The 19,608-nt window shown below is 41.0% G+C and overlaps 1 protein-coding gene across 8 annotated transcripts in view; it reads right to left on the bottom strand.

Moving 5' to 3' along the window:
• SMOC1 (SPARC related modular calcium binding 1) overlaps positions 1-19,608 on the bottom strand; it is a 166,020-nt gene that overhangs the window by 31,422 nt on the left and 114,990 nt on the right. For 6 of the 8 annotated variants that reach the window (XM_085062182.1, XM_085062184.1, XM_085062177.1 and 3 more), the window contains 2 exons: positions 17,842-17,931; positions 12,977-13,057 (listed from right to left, as the gene is read on the bottom strand). The exons of 1 other annotated variant lie outside the window; for it this stretch is intronic. In XM_085062182.1, the coding sequence (XP_084918308.1) occupies positions 12,977-13,057; positions 17,842-17,931 (171 nt within the window). The remainder of the gene's footprint in view (positions 1-12,976; positions 13,058-17,841; positions 17,932-19,608) is intronic. One more of the 8 variants, XM_085062185.1, reaches the window with a different exon arrangement.

The following is a 19,608-nucleotide window of genomic DNA, read 5'->3' as shown; positions in this document are numbered from 1 at the left end:
GCATCATTCACTGTGGCTGTGAAGATGCTGTGGATGATTAGGGTAGGACATAAGGAACATCTGCCATCCAACCACAGCAGATTATTTTTTGAATGTTGCTCTTCTGCACCCTAATCTTTTCTTATTAAAAGAAGAGAGAGACTGTGACACCAAAACCAGCCACATTGAAGAGATTCCTACATCCTTAAGAGACAGAAGTCTTTCTTCCAAGTCAGGCAAAAGAGAGGCTCTAACCTCCCTCTGTGCTTCTGCCCAGCTCCAATGAACCCATGTGAATAGCCTAACCCCATAGCTACAGGCCATACCAGGCAGGGCAGATTTCCTTCCCTTTCTCTCTCTCTCGTTTCTTTTGACCAGAAATTCTGTCTGGACCAGCAAAACTTTTCCCATGGAATTTCCACAAAAAGCTTCAGTTTTAATGAACAAGCATTCATCACAAGCAGAGGAAAAGGTCTTTTACTGAAGAATTCTTGACTAATTCCCATTGTTAGTGCTGCAACAGGGACCTCACCTCAAAAAAACATTAAAAAAAAAAACAAACCCAAACACATCTCCCCCAAATTTTTTTTGTTCAACTCCCAACTTTCCCCTCAGTGAGGAATTAGTGCAGCACAGAACAAAGGGCAGCAGCATGGATATCTAGTGCCAAGTTCCCACTGACATCCTGTGCCAACCCAAACATAAGGACTATGTCTTTGTGCCTCAGTTTTCCTTTCAGTGAGAAAAAGTGCTTGCCTGTCTCCCAGGGGAGCTTAATTCAGACAGGGTCAATTTCTCATTTCTACTTAGTATGTCTTTACACTGCTGTGGCAGTGAACAAGAGATTTGAACTCTTATTTTATCATAGTATGCACACCAGCTTAAAGCTGCTTTTACATTGCAGAAGGAAGCTCTTACGTGAACAGGACCCAGGTCCACTCCAGTTCAACAGGTACCTCATCCCAGTACAGAGCTTACAAAAGCTGTGGGCAGAAAGCACGGTCTGATTCCACAAAGCAAGTTCAGGACAGGGTACATCAGCAGCCCAAATCTGCATCCTTTCCTGCTTGGAGGGGAAAGAGCATTTGAAAAGTCTTGGGTATGCACACACACAAGTGCTGGCAGGACTAGCAAAGCAATGCAGTGAACAGGCCCTTACTGCCTGTCCCCTGAGCAGGGCTGTGGGTGGAGGGAGAGAAACAACCCCTTCTGTGTTTACTGGGAGCACAATAACAGCTGAGCAAATACGGCTCATGGGGATAGCATAAATCTCTCCACACCTCTGTTAGTCATCGGTACTGATACCCACTCCACCCTGTTCTGTCTGGGATCATGGTCCCTCCAGAGTTTTCTGGCTAATGTGAAGATGAAAAAAAAACAAACCTTGCAGGTGTTCCCACACTGTACCAGTTGAGCAGTCCTTGCTTTAGCTTGATACTCACTCAGTTTCATTTCTCAAGGCATAGACTACAGAGGAAGCAGATGTTACTACATGTTCCAGTGCTGAACAAGTACAATGCAAAGGTTTAACAGGTGGGTTATAATTTTCAAAAACACATTATTCCAAGTGGCTCATTAAACTTCAGCTATCCAGGAACACATGCTTCCCCTGCCATTTTCCTTCTGCTCTAAGAGATAAGGCTGCACTGCATTCCCACCAGTGTTATATAATGAGAAGCCTGTCAAAAATCTACCCTCTAGCTTGAAATAGAGGCTGAATAGATGACTGAAGGAAGCACCATCTCAGGGATTAGAGCAAACTTAGTGAGGGACTTTTGGATGCGCAACTTGTGCTCATTTTGCAGAACCTGTGGGCATTGTACGCTGTCCAGCTAAGAAAAAAGACTGCTCCACAGGGTTTCCAACCCATAGAGAAATAAAGATCCACACCTGCACATCTTGAAACCTGTCAGCTGAAAGCTACCTGTCCTTGCAATTCTAACTCAACTGCCTTTCAGGCAGGCCTTGGACTCTTTATATCACCCCATCTCTCAAGCAGTCAGTCACATGGTCCTGGCCCTCCTAGAGCTATAGCCAGACTCGCTGAAGGATGGCAAAAGGAGAACATTGCATTTTTTATGGCTATAGTACATTATCCTGGAAAAAGCTGTGAATATTTTCACATTCATATACCATGCATTGGCTAGAGCTCTGACTAAATTCTGGCTCATTAGAGCACAATTTAAGTTGTGTCATTCTCGTAACCAAATGAGGAAAATGCAAACTACATACAATTACCATGACATAGCTGTCTAACACTGCAGGCTAAGAAAAACATGCTCTCCAAGACAGGAGGTCTAAAAAGTTCTCTGTGAAACAGTTGCTCAGTTTTGAAAGCTATCATGAGACTTGTATCAAATTAAATGACCAATCTGGCCAATGGAACAGAGCATCCAATTTACAGACTGAACTTCAGGAAAGAATTCAGTCACATTGATAAATGGCTTTAAATCAGCGGAATCACAACTTACAAGTACAAACCATAACAACCAGCAAGGAGAAATCCAGCGCACTGAGAGGAAATTGCTGGCCAGACAGCAAGACTTGGAAAAACTGGTCAGCAGCTTAGGTAGACTACCAAAAAAAGCCTGCAACTTCATAATGCTGCAAACAACAACAAAAAAATCAAAACAGGTAAATCCAGCTGTGGGATATAATGACAGGGGCTTCACATAAGGAACAGGAACTAAGTACTGGTGAGCCTTTAAATCAGCCCTGTGTACAAGCACTGGGCACTGCACTTTGAGGGACAGGAAGACTGTTTAGCAAGAAGGCGTGAGAGAGCAAAGGGAACAGGCAAAGGTCTAGGAAATGATCAATGAGGAAGGCTAAAAGAATTCAATTTGTTTAGTCTAGAGATGACATTCAGTCTTCTGAGACATAAAAGCTGTTCTCTACGAAAAAAAAAATAGCCATAAATAACTTTCTTTCCTTCACCATGGGTAGTTCAAGTAGGAGACAGTTTACTTGAAGAAAGGAAATTTAAGTTTGACATAAAAAAGCCCTGGCGATTAATAGTTCACTAACTGGAAGAGGCAGTGGGATCTCTGTTGCCACATTATGAACAGGTTACATATGTCAGAGCTGCTATTAATTAGATAAGACCCTGGGTTAAAATGAAAAGAAAAAAATACATGCTCTCTTCAGGTCTTTTCTGCTTTCCTCACACAGGCTGAGAAGCTCCAGCAGAGCCTCAATGACTGAGACAACCTCTTTGCTAACACAAACTAAAATCTTGAGTATATTTGATCTGGTTAAAGTTTCCAGATTTTGGGGTATGATCCCCTCTAGTGCTTCCATATTCTGTAGAACAGCTGTACCTGTGCAGTACCTTCACAATGACAACAGTTTCCACAGTCTGAGCAGAGAAAGTTTGACATCATAATGCAGCCTCTTCACTTCTTGGCATCAGGATAGTTCCTCAGCAGTAGAAAAATCTTTCAACCTTAGACACTGCCCTTGTCATTTTGAAACAAAGCTACACAGTCTGTGCTTTTTCTTCCCTAATGCCTCTTTTCCGTTTCACATAGTTTCTAAGCACTGTGGCATACCTAGCTTTGAGATAAGCCACCTGTCTCTGAACACATTCATTTTCCCTATACTCCTTTTTCACTTCACTTCACTTCACTCTTTCCATACTGAAGAATGCTGTTCAATAAAACAAAAAGCAATAGGTGTTTCCACTGGAGCCTTTGCATTATTGGGAAAATATTTTCACTTCCACACCTGTTTTTAATAGTCCTTGGAACAACTAGCACAGCAATTATTGGAGAACTTGCCTACCTCTTCTAGCTAGAGTTTACAAGCACACTATTTTTACAGTATTGTAACTGTGCAATTATAGGACACCAAATAGAAAGCCTTTGAAAACTGTCATAGGCAGGTAAAAAGTGGTTCAGACTGGTCTTCCTACCTCCAGCAACATTTTATTTAATGCTGCTACTGGTGAGGCACAGAAGGCAAGAGAGACAGGTTTATAGTGTGATGAGCCTTTTCATGTAGTGACAGATCAGCTTTTTCCTGTAATGTTTCGCACTTTACAAGGAGGCAGAGGGAATTGCCTCTGACAGGAGGCCAGCACTCACGTTTGGATATTTAGCTTGAGTCAGCTGTATCTGGGCAGGATGTCTGGGCTTTGGAAGTTCAGTGACGTAACATGGGATTCAGACATCAGCCATGGGACAGAGAAACTGCTCCCACTTTGTCAGTGCCATGAGATGGATGTCCATGCTCTGGCTTAAAAGGCAAGGGAAGTACTACACACTGACATTATAGCTGGAGTTGCTGTTCCCAGTGGGATTTCTCTGAATTGCAGCCTTACACAGGCAACAATCCCTCCATTTGTGGGAGCCCATGCATTCTGGGGGACTGAGCTCTGGACAGAAGCTGCAGCTTTGTGCTACCAGAACCTGTTCAGTCAGCCTAAGGTGAGGTGGGAGACTGCTGACACCAGTAGGACCACAGACTTCCCTGCATTATAACAACTGGTGAAACCAGAGAAATATCACTCTATTCACCCAGAGTAAGGCCAACCAGTTTAACACCTCCTCTCTGAAGTGTCCCAGAGGATCAAATGCTACCTTGCTTTTTAAACATACTCCCATCTCTACTCTGAAGGTGGATTCTCTGCCCAGCTTCCTTCCTCTTTAGGTGCAACCCCTGGAATCTTCCACCAAGGCCTTTCCAGCTACTTATACACCATTTCAACAGTCTGAAAAACATGTATATAAGCCACTTCTGCACTGCACCACACCACAAAATGTACTTATGTGTTCCCACTGATTACTTGCTTATTTTGGTGGTCTGGCAAAAAGCAAAAATAAGATGACGACCAAGGGAAAGGGAACATAAGGATGGCAGCCCCATGACCTCCCCAGTCTATACACAGGACTCAAAATACAGATCACAGGTCTGATAACATCAGTTTGAAAGTGAAGTGATGATCAACAAAGCAAGGTGGTTGCTGATCTCTTTTCCTATCTAACAAGTGAGAGAAGGGAAGGGAAGGGAAAGGGAAGGGAAAGGGAAAGGGAAAGGGAAAGGGAAAGGGAAAGGGAAAGGGAAAGGGAAAGGGAAAGGGAAAGGAAAAGGAAAAGGAAAGGAAAAGGAAAGGAAAAGGAAAGGAAAAGGAAAGGAAAAGGAAAGGAAAAGGAAAGGAAATAGCCTCCAGTTGCACCAGAGGTTGAGATTGGACATTAGAAAAAAATTTCTTCCTCCAAAGGGTTGTCAAGCATTGGAACAGGCTGCCCAGGAAAGTGGTTGAGTCACCATCCTTGGAGGCATTTAAGAAATAAGTAGATGTGACAATTAGGGACATGCTTTAGTGGTGAACATGGGTTAATGGTTGGACTTGATCTTAAGGGTCTTTTTCAACCTAAATGATTCCATGACACTTTCCCATGCTGCTGCTCCACAAGCCCTATTCAGGGGCCTCACACCATTTCCCTTATCTACTCACTCCACCTCCAAGACCCATCAAAGTAGAGAACTTCACCCTAAGCCTGGCACCAAAACATACCTACCATGGGAGGGGGCAGGGCTTTCCAAAGCTTTTGAATGCAGCTCTTCTCCTTCACAACCTTATGCTGTACTAGGCAATATTCATGGCCTTCCTGAACAATTCTGGGGGCAGCAGACACTCATAGGGATACACTGACCTGTGTTCTGAACCCTTTTTTTCTTCACTTGTCTCTTTGCAAATCACTTGCAAGCCCCACCAAGGCTTTCGGGTTCAGGAGAAGCCTACCTAGGGTCTAAACCTTTTCCAGAGGTTACCTAGGAGCTAGTAATGACAGTTACCTTAAAACAGCTCCTTTTTAATTGTGACACCTCAAAAATGTGAATTTGACAGGAACATTTCAAGAGAGGCAGGAAGGTGAGTCAATAGTGCAGTCTTTCTGCAGGCATCAACATACATTCAAATGAATGTCTGAAGGGCAGATCCACAAATGAGCCTGTGCTGAATGTTGCTATTACATACAGCAAAGAGCACTTTGGTGCTAAGGAAACAATTCACCAAATCAATGCAGCCCCTTCAATAACAAACCTGTATGTCCAGGTAATGCCTGGTGCTGGAGCTTATTTTCTCTCCCTTCCCCACCAAATCCCCAGTGGTTTTAAATATGTGGTTGTTTTCTATTTCCCCTTTTACCCCAACTTCTTATATCTTTACTCCTCTCCAACTGCTCCTTGTCCGCTTGCCTTAACTGGCAGCTGCAGAGTAGTAGTTATGACTCCACATCTAAAGTAATTTGTTTTCTTTCTTTGGGGGAAAAGGAGGGGGAAGTGACTGAATTCTTTGGGAATGATTTATCGCACAGCACTCAGGGGGAGCTTCATTTATTTGCCTAGCTGCATATGGTTTAACACCTATGGTTGCATGCTGATTATTATACAATGTCATTTTTCCCACTTGTATACTTTGCACCTTTTCATAGAGCAGATTAACTGGTCCCCAATGGCATGTTATTTATGACTTTATTTGCTGGCTGTCTGGGAAGGGTCCTGGTCCTAGATCTTTCCATTCCCCTGGCTTTTGCTCTCTCCTACACACTCCCTTCTTCACCACACACACCTGTCACACTGAGACCATGGGAGAATCACCCTTGGGCATCACACATATCATACTTCTCATAACTTCCAGAAGGGAGGAAGAGACAGAGGCCTCCCAAGCAGCAGCCAAGACAGGAGAGAATGCCTGAACCACAGATGGAGACAGAGGGAAGGGAGGGATAATAAGTAATGAACGAATATCACCTTTTGGCTTGCAAGGAAGCAGGAACTCAGCAAATAAGAGCATAGGTATTTGTTGTGAAAATATAATGGAATTAGTAAGTTTTCATTTCATATTCAACAGGAGCTTCTCTTAAAATTGCTTTATTTGATATCACGCCACAATCTAAATTAAAATCAATTCAAAACAAAACCAAACCAAACCCTCACAACAACAAGGGCTGCTAGCACTAATGCAGAGGTCTGAAGATAAATAGTTGTGGTGAGTGGGACAATAGTCACAGACTTCTAGCCCAATAGTTTTGACAGGTCAGAAGAGCACTGTGTTGGGAGGTACTGGCTCAAGATGCAGGAAGTGAAAAGGAGGATACATTAACAGAGGATAGTAGAAAAGGCAAAAGCTTTCTGATGCACTGGTTGCCCTCCATGAACTCTTGTTCTTGACACCATCGCTGACACTTTTTGCGTCTTATGCTATGGAGAAGTTCAAAAGCCATTAAGTAATCCCAGGTGTTATGCCCAGAGGAAGCAGAAGCATGAAACTGTTTACCAAGGAGGGCTGCAGTCAGCATTAGAATGTCATCCATAGGCACCACAATTTTCCAATTCAAATGCCATCATAACATCTTATTCAGGTGTTCCTAAAGCACAATTATTGCTGACTACAGCCCCTTTTCAACCAACCTGCTTTCTTGCCAAAGTGATAGCTATCTCCTCCGCTTGGTATCCTGACTAACACTAACCAGCCACAGATTTTGGGGAAGAGCCTACAATCCTGTATGAGACATCTGGACAGCAACATTAACAGAACTGGAACAGAGAGAGAGACAGTCAGTTTGGAACTAACACAACTAGTTTAGTAATAGTGGAAAATAGGAAAAAAGCACCAGAAGAACCAGAAGTCCGTGGTCTTTAAATAACATGGCGGTGAGTGCTGTGCACCAAGAGTCAGACAAGACACCTAAGCAATAAGGCTGAGAAGACAGGATAAAGACACGTGTGAAATTACACCCATTCAAAACACTGCTTTGCTTTTCAAAATCTTCATCTGAATCTACCTGTGGCTCCCTGTTCTCTGCACTGTTCCACATTTCCAAGGCATGAAGAAATTTGCTCCAACTCCAGATAACTATACATTCAACACATAGCTCCAAGGTCTCCCCACTCTGGAAAATAATATAGGCATTCAAGCTCTTTGTATTTATCCTCATTTCTGAAATGGAAAGTCCTAATAACAAATTAAACTCTTGTCTAACTTTGGCTATTTTTGGGGTATTCCACTAAAACTGCCATATTCCTTTTCAAGCTCTGTCCCATTATATGTTCATCTCACCTGACTCAAGAGGAACTACACTGATTCTCAATACAGTCTCAAGCAGACTCCTTTATAATGTATAGGATCACAGAAAGCCTCCATATGGCTAAGGCAACATACCCATGAGTACATTACCCACTTGAAGCAATTACTACCCCAATCATTAAGAAAGGCATGCAGCAAAATGGTGTAACTTCCTAGCTGAGTATTAGAAAGAACATTTTTGGGGGTGCCATGGGTGCTTTCTTATCGTTTCTACCCCTGCAAGTGGGAAAAAAAAAAAAAACCTTAAGGAACACAGACACACCAGAGAACCCAGGTCCTGGCAGTAACACTTGGTATAATTACATCCCACCTCACTGTGCAGATCTCTGCAGACAAACTGCACCCAAGAGTTAAGAGATTCCCTTTCAGGTGGATGGCGTAATATATGCAGCTGTGAAATTTTCAAATTGTTTCCCCCTTTGAAAAGCCCTAAAGTTTGGGCTCTGAGTAGACTCAATTAAGAAAAAGAAACATGAATACCACCATTCTTGTTTTCAAAGCTCATTCAGTTATACTCTATCCACTAAGAGCTCCTGACAGAAGAAAGTTCTATAACTGTATTGCCATCATGAGATGCCAGCACGATGCCTGGCTGCCAGAGCTGAACAGAATAGGGCACACGGAATAGGTCCTCATTCACCAAGCAAGATTTTGAAATAAACAGCTGTGGGTTTTTTCTTTTCTTTTCTTTTTTTTTAAACTAGGCACAGCACACACAAACCTGTCTTCAGCTGCTAACCTTAATATATTACTCATTCTTCCTTTCAAATAACGTCATTTTCAAAACCCCAGTAACTGAAGAATATTTACTTGAGGCTGCTACTGCTGGTTTCTCCAGAGCTGTTTATTTTTCCATGCAGGGGCTCATTACATCATTCTGTGGTCTTCTTAAAGGTTGTCATGGTAAGCTGGATACAGGCTGGAAACTCTTGCTAACTAAAACCAAATCACTAAGTAGCACAAATTAATTTGGAGATAACCCAACTCTGGAAGCGAGGAAAACCCTTGGATTCCTCAGCGGAGATAGGGTTCACTTAAACAAGTAGCCATTAGATTTTCTGGAAGTGGAGAATGTTATCAAGTGTTTCCCTAGATTAAGAACCTTAAAAGAAAATCATCACTTGGACTGTTGCAGGCTGGAATAGGATAAGGGTGAGGGGAGGTGGCTGAAACAGTAAAAGTAGAATAAAGAGTTCCCAGCCATGCTGATTAGAGAATGGCCACTGCAAGAATCCCATCTGAATCACCTCCTGCTCTGCAGTGTTAGAAATGACATATCACAGAGATAACTGTCTTAGCCTAGGGTATCCATGTGCATGCAAGTGTGGATGTGCATGTTTAGGAAAGGGAAGAAGGATCAAAAAATATTTTTGTCATCTTTCCACAACAATATTGTGTTGATCTAGACCTTTCACTTTTCACCCAAAAAGAAAAACGGAATTTGGGACTTGTAGGATACAAACAGACAAAAGATGTCATTTCTAAGTGCAGAAAAAATGCTTTTCTGCTGTGCAACAGTTTCAGATGTTCATATTTTGGTTCCTGCCTCTGGCTGAGAAGTTTGAACCTGCAAATCACCCTCTGAGAAAGGGCTGCCATTTAATTCTTTAAGGTGGGCTGGCGTAACAGCACTAGCAATCCCTCCTTGCAATGCTCTTTTAGTAAGCATAGAAAAACTCACCGGCAAAATGCCTGGAGACATATAGATTCTCACTCAAGTGCTCTAATCACCAGGCTGGAGTCATTCTGCTTTTCCTGATCCCTAGCTTAATTAGGATTTACACATGCCAAACAAAGTGCTCAAAAGAACAAACAAACAAAAAAAAACCAAAAAAAAAAAACCAAAACAAAACCAAAAACCCATTAAAAAAACAGTTTCAGAAGAATGTCTTCTCTTTGTCAACACTAAACAGAAGATGGAACACTCAGATTTCAAATGCAGCTCTTACAGGATACAGGCAGCATATATTAACGTGTGGTGTCACCAGCTCTGCAACGCTCAGCTGCCTGGTGGGTGGCTCATCTAACATTGACAAGGGAAAATGACAGCTAATTAAAGTGTCTATTTGACTTCATATAGTAATTCTTAATTCTCCTTACGGTTAACAGAGTTCTTATTTTTCAAGATGTCCAATGTCAGTGCTGATGAGAGAACAGCACACACCCCCTGAGAGCAGTATCTGGATCACTCTTCTCTGCAAAGGGCAGGGCCATATAATGACCACAGGGAGAAGAGAGATCAGTTCCAAATGTTTCACTATACAAACTCCAAGGAATGGAAAGTAAAAGAGTTAGGCTGGATATTACAAAAAGAAAAAACCTGAGATTGAATTCGGAGAGCAGAGCACCTTCCTGTGGGAAGAAATAAAATCTTTATTAACTAAGGCATTTATGATATCGTAGAAAATACTGCTCTCCTTACAGTATAAACATTCACTAGCCCTACAGCAATAGATTAGATGACCTAATACGTCTTTTCTCTTTTCTCACTTCCAATTTCAGTGATCCCATTAAACTGCTGCAAAAGCACACAAGGCTGTATCTGCTCCAAGACTGAGTGTAAGCTCAGATAGACTATACAGCTGAGACAATAGCAAACCCAAGAATCCAAATCTTGTGCTAGCAAAACTTATCTTAACCCTTTAAAAACAAATTTAAAAAATCTGACATGTGATAAGCATTAGTATCTCAAGTTGCGCCAAAGGCAATTAAAAGCATCTCCCAGTTTTGCATGCCCATCTCATGACAGCTGTTTCATCATCTACAGCCAAGACGGACTCGAAGACACTTGAAGAAACATGATTCTAAATTATAATTATCCCCCCCAGTTCTCTGCAGTTTGATCCCACCTACCATACATTGCCTTTAACCTACATTACAAGGGATGAAAAGAATGTAAGATACCAACCAAGGTGACTAGGCTTCACTATTTGAAAGAAACAGACTGAAGTAGCCCACATTTTACATCACCTAAACCACAGCTCTAGGCACCATTCCTTAATATCAATAACTTGCAAGAAACTGAGATGGCTGTGTATTTGTATGGCAGCGTGGGGAAATTTGGGGATAAAAGTTGGCAACCCAGTCTCTTAACAAGACCCTACATACAGCAAGTGAGCATCAGAGAGATCAGTAAGGCTGAGTCAGATGAACCACGTCTCTTTTTAGATTGATATTGTATAAACCACCTCTTACAGAGCTCTTGAATTTTCCAGAAGTTCATTTATTTTTCATTTGCAGCATGCACTCACAATAATTTTGTTTGAGTAACAGAATTGGCATCAGAAAAAAAACTGAAAAAAGTGGACAAAAGTAAACTCACACAAGGAACTGTTTTGTGGACAAAATTCCAGTTCACATCAGGCAGCTTCCTGACCAAACAAAGTGACTGCCTTTACAACATGAAAGCCAGCCTACTTTGGCTCTGTCAGGCCAAGAAAGGGTGGAAGACAGACCCTCCTGCTCCCAAGTCCCTTTGCAACCTCTTAGCACTCACTCTTCTTTCCATCAGAGCTACCAGGTTTGTGACATTAGAAGGAAAGTTGGCCTCTAAGATAGGTAGGACCCATTACAATGGATTTTAATATTAAACTGTCACCTTCAATTGCACTGTCAGCTGCTGGCTGTCCCAGCAGCTAACAGAAAACAGAAGCTGTGTTTGCTTTTCCCTGGAAGACATCCTTAAAGAAGGATGCTGATATTCACACATCATCTGAAGCTTCCTGATGATTCCCACTGCCAGATCCTACACAGACCACCCTGCTACAAAAACAGCTGGGAGGTGAAGCACAAGAAACTTGTTAAAACTGTGGTCTGGGCAATTCTGGCTGTTTTCCCACCAAGAGCTCTTCATTCTGCAGCAAGAGTTTCACCCCACCTAGCACTGATTTCACCCTGCAGCTTGGTAGTGGCAAAGCAAGGTTAAAGCAACTGTCATGAATGTTCTCTAGCTAATCCAGAAATATCAGATGATGAGGCACTTCAAGATATCACACTTTATCTGTTCAGGTGAATGGAATTATTCCCAACAGCCATTCTAGGCATGTATGTTTCATCAAATATATGTAATAGTAGTATCTCCTATTCAAACCCAGGAGTTTAAGTAAACCCATGGCTTCTTAAAGCAATTCTGTTCGTTTATATTCCCTTTAATTTCTTCATTTCTCCCACCTCAGTTAAAATATCAGACAGAAACCATTCTCACTAAGAATGCCTACCCTTCCTCCTCAGATTCTCCAGCTTCTTCTGATTTCAATGACTTCACACCACCATTTCACTCTCAACTCCAATCTCCAGTTTTACACCCTGACTTCACATCTTCCTGCTGCCCCTTTCCCCACTCATATTCATGATCTCTTCGCTGCCATTTTTAGGCTTGGGTCTTCCCTCATCCACTCCATTACCACAAAACAATATCAACATTTTCTTAGGCCCAAACATAAGTAACCTACTTTTAGTAGTGAAGTAATCCAATAATTTTTCTATCAAAAAATATCCCCTGCAGAGAAGAATCTTGAATTCACTGGAAAAGAAGCCCCTTTTTGTATTTTTTGCGACTGCCTAGACCAAAACCACAGCCCAGATTTTTGAGCCAAATGCATGAGTTCATATATCCATGCTGAACAGCAAACAGAATAAAGATGACAGATGGCTGAGATGAATTAACAGATTAAGAAATCAAGAGATTCCCCAGTTAGGGTTTGTGGAAACAAACATCCTTCCTCACACATTGATTATGGCCCTTTGGACACAAAAAAGGATGTTATCTGCAGTCATTTTAGAGCCTGGCTGCAAGTGTCCCTAGCAGCTTGATAGATACAATGAAGAAAGAATGAAGCAAGAACAGATGGTGAGGAACTACAGACTAGTTAAAATAATTATTTTTTTTTTTAGATGGAACATTACCTGAATTCCTTATACTGGAGCTGTTCATTTTGGAATCTTTGATGACCAAGTGCTTAATCCAAAGGGTGGGAGCTGTGATTTCTGAAAGAATAAAAATAACAGCCTTGAAGAAACTGCAGCAACTAGTAAATACATGATTGTTGTTCAGAATCATAGAATAGTTTGAATTAGAAGGGACCTTAAAGTTTATCTCATTCCTGCGGTCCTTGCCATGGGCAGGCAGCCATAGCAAGGGCAGGGACATCTTCCACTAGACCAGGTTGCTCAGAGCCCCATCCAGCCTGGCCTTGAACACTCCCAATCATGGGGCATCCACAGCTTCCCTGGGCAACCTGTGCCAGTGTCTCACCACCCTCACAGTGAAGAATTGTTTTCCTCACACCTGATCTGAACCTACTGTCTTTCAGTTTGAAGCCATTCCCCCTTGTCCTGTCACTACATGCTCTTGTAAAAGTCCCTCTCCAGCTCTCTGGCAGGCTGGCTTCAGGGACTGGAAGGTGCTAGAATGTCTCTTCTGAACAACCTCAACTCTCTCAGTCTGTCTTCATAGAAAACAAGATGTTGGCTACAATCATGCCTTAACTAATCTATCATCTTTGAAGAGATAGGTTCATCCCCTGGTGAGGTCTTCCACCTCTTGTGAACCACCATTTGTAAATCTTTCACAAGGTTCTCTCATTATCTTCCTGTTACAGAAAGTATATCTCTGCTGGCAAAACACTTTTTTTCCTCCTTCTTCCCACCATTTCCTAAATTCTCAAGTCTAAAGCCTTTTTCCTCAAGACTCACAGATCTCAAACATTGCATTGGGTGCTATATTATATGCTGCTTCCCCCGAAAGTACTTATGAAATCCAGATTTTAAAAAGTCAATCCAGACCTTAAATATTGCTTTAACAGCCCAAGAAGATCTGGCCACAGTCAGTTCCTTAAAACATGCAACAACAAAATCCGAAATAAATAAGCAGAGACATGAAGATATTTCTGGAAAGACTTGAAAGGAAGTCTGTTAAAGAAATAGGTTCTGGTTAGAAAAGCATGTCTGATGCACTAACCAAGACATCCAAACATAAATTTGTGGAAAAAAAATGCTTAGAGCACCTCCTCTGAGGTGTTATCATCAACTTCAAAACATATCTGAACCTGCCCTAAGCCACAGAAATGACATAACCTCAGCATTTGATTAGAACTGAGCAAAGCAGTACTTGCTACCATGGGCTAGAGCACCTCAAGTGACATTTTCAGGACTGTTATTTTCTGAAAAATTTTCAGTTTCCACAGGAACACAATTTAAATAGTACATCCTGAGGTTTTTCTGAAGTTCCTCTAAGAACTTTTCATATGAGTTTTCCTGCTCCCTTGTTGACATTTACATGTCATTACTCAGCTAAGGGAGAAGCTGGCTGACTAAAGAGAAACTGATTTGAAACTACAAGAGCATGAAAAGAAATGAAAAGAAATTTCTTCTTCCTAAATGTTTTCAGCCACATTGATTGTAGACATTATAGTAATCATGTTCAGGACATTTTTGTCACAAGGAAGTATAGGCTGAACACTGTTAAACAAATTTTTACTGTGCTGTAATGTCTAAAACTGCCTCATCTGCCAGTTTCACTACACTGATTTATCAACAGTCAGCCATTACGTGCTTCTACAAATACATATATCTGCATATGGTTTATGGACTTTGGTTTATGGACTATTTCTAGTTTTGTGCTTCTCCCCTTCCTAGCTCTTACTCAATTTTTAATTTGAGGTAGTTCTCCCCAGAAGGAGCATAAACTCCTAAATCTGGGATGAAATTAAGCTCTGACTCTGCACCATATGGACCAGGTATGTCTAGAGCTGAAAAAGGAGAGACAATCCAGTTAACCTGGACTTTTTTTTTTTATTAGAGGCAAGTAGCACAGACACCTCTGAACAACAGATCTGTGGAAAGAGTAGATTCCCACTGAATTAAGAGGTGAAGTTTACCAAAAAGAAGAGATGTTTAAAGAAGGTATCTTTAGGAAATTATTACACCTTGCACATGGAAACTATACAGATGGTGAAAGAAAAATAACAGAGCCTGGAAGTGCAGGAGGGAATACAATCTTTTAAAACTATAGCAAGGACATTAATAAAACACTCTTCAGCAGAGGAGAATCTTGTCCCAAGAAAAGATTCACTATAAACATCTCTAAGATCTGCATTATAATAATATTAAATAATTTTTAGAGAGATGGCTGTGTTATGATTCAAACCTTGGATGGGAGAGTTTAAGTTATCTGATTTACATTATCTCTGGCACTGCTCTATTATGCCCTCAGGGAAGATGGTAGGGAGTGGGAGGGGAATTTATGCATGAAATGTGAATTTTCATTATGCTCTAATGAAGGTGAAAACATGAGAAAGGTGAACCTTCATCTTAGAGATACTGAAGTCCAAGAGGTATCACACATTTCAGGGGCAGCCGAGTGTATGTAATGCCCTTTGAAAAAAGTTGGCCCCTTGTGCATGGAAGGTAGACAACCAATGGCAAAACATGAAAAAAAATTCTACATTGTTATTGTCCATTCACATTGATATCAGCTTCACCCTGGCCACCTGACTTTGAATATATAGGTTTACAGGAACCCACCAGTTCTCAATTTCAGCAGAGTGGAATGGGATCTGAACTTTAACCGCTTTGAACATCTATGAAGATTTCAGACCTGACAGGTGAATGGATAACTCTTTTGCCCTTTTCTGTCATTTGTGTCAGACACCAAGTACAAGCCATTCCTCAGGAAGACCTACCCAAGATACTGGGAGAGCATTCTAGTGAAGTATCACAACATGTTTGCTTCAGATATAATCAAGGGATTGCTCAGGATGTCCAACCTTCTGCGCCAGACCGGGTCAGCTAAAAGAACACACCAGGTTGCGCAGGACTTTCGAATCACAAAATATCCTGAGCTGGAAGGGACCCACAACAATCACTGAAGTCCAACTCCTGGTTCTGCACAGCATACCCCAAGAATCACACCACTGTTTACTGTTACAGCCACCACTGAAACCTACTCAGTCCTATTTTACTAACAGAAATGACAAAATATAGAGTGACAAACTTAGAAGAGGTTATTCATTGATGCATAGCTGGATTAACCTGCCTGTCAGGCTCTTCTCTGGAGTCATAAGGGACACTGCTAATACAACAGGAACCCATTGCATTGGTCATTCTTTCTCAAAGTCTAGGAGATAAGGTTTTACAAATATATTGCAACGTTTGTGAGAGGCAACCTGTCATCATACCGTGCAGGTCCATTTATCAGACTTGAGTTCACCCGCAAATTGATGCAAAGGTTTTTGATTGAAAATGTTTTTCATAGAAGATGGGATAACACTTTTTTTCAGATTCTGCTTGTCACCGGAAGAACCAGAAAAAGTGTGTTCACTACAACACTTCGAGAACTTTGCCCAGTTCTATCTGAATGACCAAAACATTGACCCTCTCCTAGAAGGAGCTTCTGAATAGGCTGTATTAGCCACATCATGTTCATTCCTGCACTCTACTAGTGCATTCTTTCCTTTAAATATCTACGAGTACCCTCTCGGGAAAACTTAAAGGTCAGAAGTTTGTGATTGCCAAAAATAATTTAATACAGTATCAGCTTACTGCCAGGAGGAACTCTCTTTTGATATAAACAAGCAAGAGCCAGCATGGCTTCAGTCTCCTTTGTTCATTTGAGATTGTTTTTTCGCTCAGAGCTTTGCTGTTCCTTAAAGCTTACAAGAAGATTCTTATAACAATCACTAAATATGAAGTGATAGGACTACAGTGTTTTGCCATTAAATAATATTATTTTAGCAACAATAAAACCCCACCACAGCACCTGTTTTTTCAAGAAGGCAGGAAATACCAACAGAAGAGTACCTGCTACTCTTGCTTAGTAGTCTCCCTTTCTGCCTTTGATCCAGCTTAAAAAAAAAAGTGAAGTACAGCAGTCCCCTAAGAAAATGCATAGGCTTTCCCTCACTGCCTTATGCTCCACAGTTTCAGATGGGTCACAGAAAAATTCATACTTCGGCCCATAGCTTTACTATAATTGTGGTTTAAACCTGTAGAAAACATGCATTACTTCTAAGCAATGTGAAACATAAGCAGCTGCTATTAAGCCCATTCACTACCAAAGGACCACTATTCCCACTGGTATTTAAGTTTATATGCGTAAAACGCTTGAACCCTCTGTGATGACAGCCATTTTATCCTTGTTTAAAGGCTTCCAATAGACTAAGGTCCAATATTGCCTCTCCAAAATAATACAGTTGCAAGATTGCCTATTTGAGAGGGAAACTGCCTGGGTGGGCCATGAATTAAGTGGGCCCAGGACAATGACTTCTTTTGCTTAAATAGTATGTGCGTCAATGAAAGCATTTGCTAAATAAAGAAACCTCCCAGCAATTTTCTTCCAAGTCAACATTCACAAGCTGTGGTTTAGCATTACCCTTCCTTTTGTGAAGCTGTAACACACTGCAGAGGTTATGAAATTCCCAGCATTAGTATCATAAAAGTTGAGATAGTAAGGGGGTAAGGACAATCTAAAGGAAGTGGTCACTTCTGATTTGATGCACCTTTTTTTTTACTTGCTGTGACACTTATTCCTCCAAGATTACACCAGGAATCTGATCAACTGGTGTTATTGTTGGATTCCAGAAAAGAGGGGAGGACATAAAAGGATTAGGGAAAATGTCTGAGGTCCCAAGGGCACTCTAAAATTTGGATAACTTATGAGATTCACTGACTTGTCTGCTTTGCAGGATAAAGAAAGCATTTGAACCATAAATCCTAGAGAAAAGAGAGAGGAAAGTAGCTTTTTTTGTTGTTATTTTAAGGGATGTTCTTACCTTCTCCATCGAAAATAGGTTGGGTTTCCATGGTGGGCGTTGGCTTCGAACCATCATCTGAATTGAGGGTTAAAAAGAATCGAAAAGAAACTACCATTATTGAGGTAAATACTATCTACTCTCCAGTACTGTTGAATGATTGGGATTTGTACATGGCCCGGCCAAGTTTGGAAGAGAGAGAAGACAGACAGAACAACATCATTTTATGCTAAAAGCAATAATGTTTTACTTAAAACATGCACCAAGCCCTCTCAGTACACTTAAAAAGCCTCCCCTCTCCCTCCACACACCAATGGTGTGTATCACCTGGTAGTCTCCCCAAAAGGCAATTAATTGCCTTTTTAGTTTTAGGTAAGTTTAGTTTTATACAGGCCATTTCCTGAGACAGTAAATGTTCTGGAGATTGCTGTCCCATTTTGCTCCCATTGCGTCTTTCTCCTCATTTCTTTTGCTCAAAAGAAAAATTCTTCTTCTGAAACTTACCTGTGTAGAACCTGGCACCAGCATTTACTGCAGAGCTGTTAGAAAGGGATGGTCAGTAGTAAATCTTTTTTCTTACAATGACTGCATCAAGGTGTTCTCTAATTGCAATGCGGTGGCAATGTCTTCCAATGGCAAAATTGTGGAAAAATAATTTCTCTTACATTAAGTTAAGGTTTAGTTGAGTTTGTTTTGCCCATGACAGTATTTGGTGAGTGATCTCTCCTGGACATTATCTCAACTCACAAACCTTTGATACATTTTCTCTCCTGTCCAGTTCCAGAGCAGAGTGATAAGAGCAGCTTTGCTGGGCACCTAGCATCAAGCCAGGGTCAACCTACTACACTTACTTTTTTTTTTTTTCTTTTTAAAATATAGTGACTCTAAACTTCTGATTTCTAATAACAGTTCTTTGCATGTGTTATGGGCAAGAATGACACTAGGCAGTAAAATAGGCACTAATCTAAAATGTAAAATCACACTGAAAATCTGTTGGATGGAGAGGTCCATGCCAGAAAAGCCAGGCTTTCCTCAATCTCTATGAATATCAGATAAAGAGGGAAAACACTGTTTGGAGGAGAGGTACATGGCACAGTCCTTCCTAGAGATAGCAATAACTGCCCTTAGACTTCTCTTATATCAGTTCCACCAACAAAAGTAAGAGACATTTGGAAGGGGAAAGGTGGAGATGAAAAACAGAAGCTTGTGGACTTTTTCCACCCATACCTGTATTTGCAGTTTTATAAAGTGAGGAAAAGCTTGAACACCTCTTCCACAGTTCATCAGTTTTATGCACTTACACACAAAGTAGGCTAATTCACAGAAAACAAAAACATGCTGATAATTCCATTTCAACCTCAGAGATCCACTGAAGTAAAGGTTGCTGACAGAAATGAGCAAGAGACACCCTGTTGCCATTTTCCCTCTTCACCATTGTATTTGACTTTATGCTTAACTGCAAGCATAACAAAAAATACTTGGAAGAAAAAAATACTTACCATTCCTCAGTTCTTGTTCTGAGCTTTCCTGTTATTGGGCATTACCAGTAATATGGATAAGCACTATTTATTTTTTTTTAAGTTTGAGCAAATGACTAGGAAAAAATTCCTGAATATTGGTTAAATTACAAGGAGGAAGGGTTTGCCCTTTAAAGACTCTTTGGATTGAAGTAAATAGCTGATCTTCACTTTTTATGTTAGAATAGGTTGCTCTGCTTCTGCAAGATTCCAGGAGCCACAGCTATGGCTTGTTATTTATTTAGGATGACACTTTACACTGTAATGAAGC

This window comes from Lichenostomus cassidix, chromosome 5 (assembly GCF_008360975.1).
Source record: "Lichenostomus cassidix isolate B80296 chromosome 5, HeHo_3.0, whole genome shotgun sequence".
Taxonomy (NCBI): domain Eukaryota; kingdom Metazoa; phylum Chordata; class Aves; order Passeriformes; family Meliphagidae; genus Lichenostomus; species Lichenostomus cassidix.
This window is presented reverse-complemented; position numbering and strand designations above follow the sequence as displayed.